The 8,700-nt window shown below is 40.4% G+C and overlaps 1 protein-coding gene across 1 annotated transcript; it reads left to right on the plus strand.

The window, feature by feature from the left end:
• The first annotated feature begins 269 nt into the window (after positions 1–269).
• On the plus strand, positions 270–2,568 carry LOC109321278 (formin-1-like). The gene has a single exon (XM_019551833.1). The coding sequence runs from the start codon at positions 389–391 to the stop codon at positions 2,351–2,353; it is 1,965 nt and encodes a 654-aa protein (XP_019407378.1). The 5' UTR covers positions 270–388; the 3' UTR covers positions 2,354–2,568.
• Positions 2,569–8,700: the final 6,132 nt, after the last annotated feature.

Raw genomic sequence — 8,700 nt, forward strand, 5'->3', positions numbered from 1 at the left:
TGAAGAGTAAATTTGTTTCGGAAGGTAAGCTGTAGAGCTAATTCCTAATATGGAAGTGAATGGACGAGGACCACCTGGGAGTATATGTTATAAGAAAAACTGTGAGGGCTGGTGGTGTGTATTGCTTTTTATTTTAAATCTTTTACGGCAAAAACTGGCATAAAAATATAGCGAGGGAAAATTGTGATGCTTTGTAATTTGTGGTTTGTTGTATCAAAATTGCCTTAATCAAGTTTGACAGGCTTCTTTCTTTTTCCTTTAACAGGCAACAGTGCTGTAGAAGATTAATCAGATGCCTTCTGTACATTCCCTGCATCACATGCTGTGTCACGCAAACCTTGAAACACTGACCACATAATTTAAATGCATGAATAATTAGTTGAGCATAATGGAAGGCACTCATACTATCCTCCAATTGTACAGCCCCATTATGGAACTCTGCTACGTCAGCTTCTATCTCCCCAAGGGGAAAGTTAGAGGATTTACATACAAGGGCTGTGTAACTCTAGACAGATCCCATAAACGTTTCCATAATTGCTATCAAGTCAGGGAAGGATCCCAGACAGCAAAACTGAGAGAGCATCCTTCTGAAAATATTGGAGATATTTTTTTCAAACAAACTACCACTCGAGACATTCTTACTGAGCTGTATAAATTGACTGCTGAAAAGGAGAGACTGGTAGCTAACCTGCTAAATTCACACAATATTTTGGGGATTAAAATGGGAAATCAGGATGGGAAGCTTCAGGATGTTTCAGGAGTCATGGCATTGCATAATGAAGATAACATGGACTTTAAGGATCACCAAGAGTCCTTTCTGGGATCGATGGACAAGGAAACCAGCTTGAAAAACAAAAAGACAAGGAAATTTAGCAAAAGGAAAGAGAACATGGAGGAGTTTTTATACAAGAAAGGGGGAAAAAAGGTTCATGAAGATGACTTGCAGCCTTCTTCTGTATTAAATAGGAACGAAATTCAGTTGGGAAATAACAGGATACTTTCCAACAGATTACCTCCTGGCAGCTCTCCCAGTTCCTTTTCCATTTCTAATTGGCAGGCAGCAGAAACCAAGGAGGATTTACCACTGGACACGCAAGTTCAACCAGAAAGATGGAGAGAAGCCGGGTATTTTCTTAAGATCGGTGGGCCTGTGGATTCGGATGCAGACCTTTCTGATTCTCTATCTGAATATGACAATGAGGTGTTTGGAAGCTGTATTATGTACCCCACTAGTAGTCTATTGAATGATGCAGAGGGAAATCTTAAATCTGTGAAGCTACAACACAGCAGCCCTTTGCTCAATTCTCAGCAAGACAACTTCTCTAATAGATTTGAGGCCTTAAATAAGACTGCAGAGACTGGTAACCTGAATAACTATAAGTATGGTGAGCAAACCTGCAATGAGAAACTTACAACCAGGGTTGTTGCTAAAGTACAAGATTTAAAAGCTTGTGTGCAGAAAGTCGTACAGACTAATGAAGAATCTGAGACCATTTCTTACCCTGAGTTTCGAGGAGATGAGACTGGTACTCCTATTCTTGCCACAGTGCACAATGAATTTATTCCCAAAGCTGATATATTTACTGTAGATGACATTGCTGTGGACTCCAAAAACACTGTGATGCCAGCAAAGGAACGAGGTGGCTCTGTGTTGCAGCACGAAGGAAAGAAAGCATGCATTACTGATGAGTCATGCAACCTTACCAGAGCAGTCAATAAAACCCTTCTGAAAGTTAGACAGAGTGACAGTTTAGATGAAGCTGCAGAATGGAGGAAACTGCAACAAATTACAAGAGCAGACAGAAAACTACCAGGCTCAATGCATGACCAAAGACCTCTGGTACCTCAGGAAAGCAGCAAACGTTTGTTTTTAAATCTGCCAATAAATATAAGTCCTAATATTTCTCAGACAAATACCAATCTCAAACCAGAAGAAAAAAGGCAGCTTTCACCCTCTTTAGCAGCAGTGAGTAATGTTCTTAATTTACATCCGTTATCTAACACACACAAACAAATGTCACCTATTCCTTCTCCTTTATCTTCAAGATTGTCTAGCCCACAACTTCACCATCGGATTCTTCCACTGCCTACACAGAATGCTGAGGAGGAATCAGCGTTCAATGATTATTGCGGTGGGAGAGACAATGCCATGGACTTCTTCTTTGCTAGGAGTTTGGAATCGCAGTTTCATCTGAAGTTTCCTGAAACTGGAGAATCAGGATTTTCCATAAGACAACCCAGCCAGCATCTGAGTGCAACTGGAGAGCATTTTGAAAAGTGCCGTATACTGGGAACACTAACTGCACAGACACAGCAACAGCTAAGCCCAGGTTTGTCTTGTTTTTGGCATTAAGAGCCTCATAGAAATACAGATCTAGAATTGTTATTCTGGTTTAGCTTGTTGTTTGTCTTTTTTAATAGTACCTAGTCCCTAGCATCTGAATAGTGCATTTGTAAGGGAAGTAAGTTTATTACTAGTAAAGGCTTGATTAGAAAAACTGAAAATGTATTGGGCTTTTATATTGGCAGTTAGGTTAACAACATTTATCTTTAATAAAGTGCTTTGCTTTGTTTGGCTTTGGTATTATTGTTACCAAGTGCCTGTTCACCTAGGACAAAAATAATGGTTAAAATTATTATTTTCTTTTAGCATTACCTAACCATGGTTTACCATTTATTAGGAAATTCATAAATACTGCATAATTAACTTGTGGTAACTAGGTGCATATTTTCCACATCAAGTGAAAATATGTACTTCCTAATTTCCCTTTGTGTTCTGTGGCTTTATGTCAAACTGACATAATGTGTTTTATCATCCAAAGTACTTTGTAGTAGTTCTGACTGACTTGTCTGACTAAATTAATTGTCAGGATGCTAGCATGTACCATTTAAATATGGTACATTCAAGTAAACACTATGATAACAAAATGCTTGCATTTTCAAAATCTTGTAAGTGTGAATTATGTTATACTATTTTTGTATGGGCTACTTTCTGGCACAGTGATCTGTGTATCTTGTGAGCTGGCACAGAAAGGTCCTTTATTTCTCCTTTTATTTTTTCCGGGTAGATAGGAGTGCTGGCATAGTTTAGTTCTGATGGAAGCTGGCTGTGACTAAGATTAAAGAATTGTGGCTCTAAAAAGTTGAATGTACAAGGATGGGTTAAATAAATGTTTTTTGTCCAATCATTGGTTGGAGGTGCTTACACACTTCAACTGGATATAAGACTCCACCTGTCTGTGCACACCAGCTAAGTACAGATAATCAAAAAGCCCATGGCAGAATTGATTCAATCTACACAGCTTTCTCTAAACTGCATAGATTGGACCATGAAGACATGCTTTTGTGGTTTTTTCTTTGTTTCTGTTTTCTTTTTTTGCCTTCCTCTAAAGTGTGGGATATTGGGCAGGGCTTCTAGAAGCAATGAGGTACTTTACAGTGACTGGTTGGTAGGTCGTGCTCACATGCAAATTGAACACCACATTTAGGTCACAAAGGATTATCCCTCAGATCATATAGGCATGGATTACTGATTTTTTTTTCTGCCTTCATGTGTAGTACAGGGCATGGTCTATTTTCTTATGTCATCTGGGCATATTTTGCCTAGCACTTTCCCTGTTCTTGCTGGGACCAATGGCTCTCTTACTATGTTGCATTATAGGATCTTTATTATAAAGAGCCTTCTGTTTTAATGAAAAGTAGAAGTAGCTTGTGGCTTCTGTTGAGCAGGAGGGGTCAAAGTATATACTGGTGTGCTCTTCTGGACTTCTAGCAGTTAACTCCTTAATTTGGGTAATGTTCCAATGTGAACTTTTAAGACTCACACACTTCTCTACTAAATATTTATAGATAATTTAAAAGTAGCTTGATAATTTTGTTCTGTTTATAGACCAATGTTTCATTCAGTACTCTGAAGACACAAACACGTATGAATTCATTTAGGACTATCATGAACAAATCAGGGCTCTATAGATCCAGACACATACTTGCAGGGATGCGTGTTTGTAAGTCAAATTTGTGAAATCTCCAGTGACTGGGGAGAAAAAAAAAGAAATCCTCCAGTTACTGAAGAAAAATAGTTGGGGGTGGGGGGAGGGACACACCAGTGTTCCAGAATTTTGTATATACCTGTATTTTTTGCTCCTTGCAAACAAGAATCAGGACCTTGCACATAAAGGCGATTGGTTGACATATGGGACTTTTCAGTTAATAAAGTCTCTATTTTGCCCTGTATTTGCACAGCACCAAGCACCATGACTGGAGTTTCTGGGTGCCACAGTAGTATAAATGAATAGTATAGAAGACTAAGTGGGGATTAAAAGACTGAACGGAATTTAATAAGAGTTTTCAATTACCTGAAGGGTAGTTACAAAGGGGATGGAGCTAGACTATTCTCAGTGGTGGCAGTTGACAGAACAAGGAGCAGTGGTCTCAAGTTCCAGCAAGGGTTAGATATTAGGAAAAACTTCATGCTAGGAGGGCTGTAAAGCACTGGAACAGGCTACCAGAAAGGTTGTGGATCTGACTGGTCATGTAGGTTTTTGACCTGCATGGAAGAACTTTATTTAGTACAGGAGGTGAACGGAATGACCGGGGCAAGGTTTCACTGAATTTGGTTCTAGCCAAAGGGGATTACCCTCACTCTTCAGATCTCCCACCAGGTCATCTGGGAGATAGTGATCATGTGATGATAGAATTCACTATCAGTCGTACGGCAGGGAAGTCAGCCAATAGGACAGAGGTGCTTGACTTCAGGAATGCTGACTTCAATAAGCTTAGGAAAATAGTGGGAGAGACCCTATGGGAAGAGGGACTGGATGGGAAGGGAGTTCAGGAAGGGTGGTTGTTCCTCAAAGGAATGATCCTCAGAGCACAGAAACGGTCCATTCCAGTATGCAGGAAAGGTGGTAAAGGGGCCAGGAAGCAGTCTTGGCTTACCAGCAGAGTCAAGGGGTGCTTAAAAAAGGATAAGGAGGCTTACTGACAGTGGAAACAAGGGGTAGTCACCAAGAAGGAATACACAAGTATAGCCCATACTTGTGGGGAGAAGGAAGGTGAGGGCAGTGATCAAAATCATGTTGGTGACCGAAACCAAGGACAATAAGAAGTCTTTCTTTAGGCATATACAGAGCAGGAACAAAACCAAGGGAAATGTGGGGCCCTTGCAGAATGGGATGAGACATCTGATAACAGACAGTCAGGAGATACCTGAACTCTTTAACAAATACTTTGCATTGGTATTCCTGCATGCAAATGGTGGTCACCCATCTGGTCGGATACTGGATGATGCAGGGTGGCGAATGCCAACCAGTGGTCAGTGTTGAACTGATGAGGGATCCATCAACACTGTACCTTTTCATTAGGACAAGAATTTTTTACCATACAGTGAAGTTAAATGGACAAAAACATTTTTTTAAGGGAGGAACTCTGAAATGTAGCAGTTTAACTGAAAGCTGGATCAAGAGCTGTATGAAAAGTTTTGTTCACAAGTAAGGCGTTATGACTTTATGACTAAGAAAATCCCTGTCATAAGATCATGGTTCTGATTTTTGTGTCTACAAGGAAGGGTCTGATTGGATATTTATTTTTCTCTTTCATCCTGGATACTCTGTACATGCTTTTGCAGTCAAAGACAGAATACCTGGCTGGAAATGACTACTGGTAGATATATTGAAAGCAGCTGCATGATCTGAGAGGCAGAGAATGATATACAGACCTGCCATCATTCTTCACCATCAGATCCTTTGTTTATACTAAACAGTAAGGATATATATTGTTGGTTGTATTTTTAGTTGGTCAGGGTGGCTATCTATAATTCACTTTCAAATATTAATTTCTGGATCTCAGCAGTTATTCCCATCTTAAATGCAATCTTTGATTCTGTGAGCAAATCACAGGTTTTATTTTAGCAAGCTATTAACTGGACAGAATTTGCGTACTAAAAATAAGTTTTTAGTAGAATTGTTGGAAGTTTTTTCCTACAGGAAATAAATAATGATCTTGGAATTATCAGACAAGGTTCTTTGTGTAAATCTGATACCTTTTATTAGACTAATGCAAATTGGAATTACCTTGGAATTATCAAAGTCTTAATAAAAGTTTGAAAAGATATCAGGGGTCTCAAGAAATAATACACTTCACTCCCATTCTGAAGCTGCTTTAGCTTACTGTAGCAGGCATTTTCATGGTATTTGTTTTAATAAATGACAATCAAAACTTGTTCACTGCTTGTTGTGGCATATTAATCCTGCATTTGGGATGTATCTTCAAAAATAACTGAATGTGATTTTTATTATAGGGGTTGAGATCAACTGACAGTGTTCCATACCCGAGTTGGGTTAGAGAGCAACTTGAAAATATTTCCTTTAATTTTTTTAATCCAAAAGCTAACTGTCACCCATTTCATCAGCAGTTTAATTCAGCAATAAGGTGTGTACATGTTGCACTACTAGGGTGCATACAGACCTTCAGGGAAGTTAGAGGGAGGTAAGATTGAGTTAAAAAGCCATCTGATCTTAGGTCACCCAGGTCCAGACCTTACACTTAAATATCTAGTTGGGTCCATCTAAGTGTGAACACTGTACAGATATTCAGGAAGGTTAGATCCATTTAAAAATCCATTTAAAGATTTGGCTGACCAAATCTAATTTAACTGTACCTCTGAGGTAGTCTAACTTGGATTGGGTCTGGTGAAAGCAATTTGACTGAACTTCTGGACAGGTTTCAGTAGAGCCCTGGGGCTGAGAGAGCAGAGCTACTGGTCCCAGCCCTGGGGCTATGCTTTTCCTACCTATCTGGCACCGGGCTATTTCTAGTTTCCCATCCCAGGCAGATCCTTCCTGCGAACCAACCAGCCCCTGCTTCCCCCAAGCCCACTAAACACCCCATCCCACAAGCTGCTCTCAGTACTGGTTTTGCCAGTGATCAACAGTGCTGGGAGCCAAGTCAGTCAGGGTCGGGGGAGGGTTGGGCAGGATGCGGGGGTTGGTTTGCCAGGGGCTGTTCATTTGGTGAGGATAGAGCTCCCTAGCCCCCTTAAACCCTCCACAGACTCTGCTAGTCCCCCCAATACCCCCAAGCCTCCCCAGCAAAATATACTACCCCCTGATCCCCCCCAACAGACCTCTGCTTATCCCCCCCAATCTCCCAGGGACCCCATTTGCCCCCCCAATTCCCACAAACCCACCTGTGGACCCCATTTACCCCCCAATCCCTCCCATGGACTCCACTACTCCCCAGATGCTCCCAAGCCTCCCAACCTCCAATCCCTTCCATGGAACCTGCTTGCCTCCTGATCTCCTCAAGTTTACCTATGGACCCTGCTTGTCCACCCATACCCCTCTGTGGGCCCTGCTTGCCACCTAATCCCCAAAGCTCCCCCCCACTAACCCCTCTCTTCTGGATTTAATTTAGATCAGGGGGCCATTTTTAACTTGTTCTAACATCCCCCTAACTTCCCTGAATGTCTGTACATATCCCCAGTGTGAGTAGTTCTTATGCATGTGCATAATGTTTTACAGAAGTCCTCAGACATGGAAGTCATGCATGGAAGAGAGGAGTTGTGCTGATTGTTAGATTATGCTGTTAAAAGACTTGACTGAAGTTCTCCGGGTGCATCATTTAACCTGCTATTATGGCTCAGAGGAGACTCCCATTACCACTCTGAATGTGGTTGGTATCAAGCATTCAAAATACATAGATTCCACCCCCCAAAAATCAAAATTTTGCAAAAATATTCTTTAAAAAATTCTTCTATTCTATTCTGGTATTCTCAGACCATGTTTTCAGACTTTCTTCCAAAACTGAGAGAATTAGAGGGGGGTGGGAGGGTTAAATAAAGGTTTTGAATCTCAGATTCTGAGCCTTTAAGAAAACCAGGCTACTGAGTGACTTGCAATGCATAATTATTGCAATGTTATAAGTAACAGCAAACCCTAATTCAGAGAAACTACATAAGACATGTTTAGGGGCTCCATTTGATTAAGATCTTTGGACACTACTGAACTATAAAATACTGATTAGGAGCCTTATGTGAATAATTCAGTGACATCTTAATGCAGTTAAAGCTTCCATTTTCTTGTTGTTATTATTATGCTCATGGTGAATGCTGCTTGGCTATCCTGGTGATGTTTCCTACAGCCAAAGGAAAATAGAGTGCACACCTAGATATACCCAGGCTTTGGGTATAGCTTGTCTTCTGTTTTTTCTCTTTTCCTTTTTTGTGTCAACCAATAATTAAAATGCACATAAAAGCATCAGTTAAAAAGCAGATATAGTTGCATATCTGTAAGTAGTCCCAATCTGCTCTAAGTGCACCTGTTTTTACATCTGTAGCCTATCAGTGCTTTCCTTCTGAACAACTACAGCATTCTGCAAACTTTTCAAATAGACTTACCTCAGTGGTAGATTTTGTGCCTTCAAAAAGGTGAAAACCCTTCCTTCAGCTCCATCCAGTAGAATTTTCCCATCCTTTAGGAATCAACCCGATTCAAAAGAAATTTTCATATTGACAGGTAAAGCACTGGAGAACTATTCAAGGCTGTTTTTCCCTAAGTAATATAGAATGACACTTTGTCTCATTGTCTTAGTAAGAAGCATCTAAGATGGGAGAAAAACCAATGTATTTGTCCCTCATTTATTGTTGTAGACCTGCTGGCCAGAGCAGAAGACTGAAGTGGTGAGACTAAAGTGATCATCCCT

This window comes from Crocodylus porosus, unplaced genomic scaffold (genome assembly GCF_001723895.1).
Source record: "Crocodylus porosus isolate Cpor-Errol unplaced genomic scaffold, CroPor_comp1, whole genome shotgun sequence".
Taxonomy (NCBI): domain Eukaryota; kingdom Metazoa; phylum Chordata; order Crocodylia; family Crocodylidae; genus Crocodylus; species Crocodylus porosus.

What these genes read in the sequence shown, in the direction of transcription:
- LOC109321278 (XM_019551833.1), top strand. Translation starts at nt 389, where the DNA reads ATGGAAGGCACTCATACTATCCTCCAATTGTACAGCCCCATTATGGAA.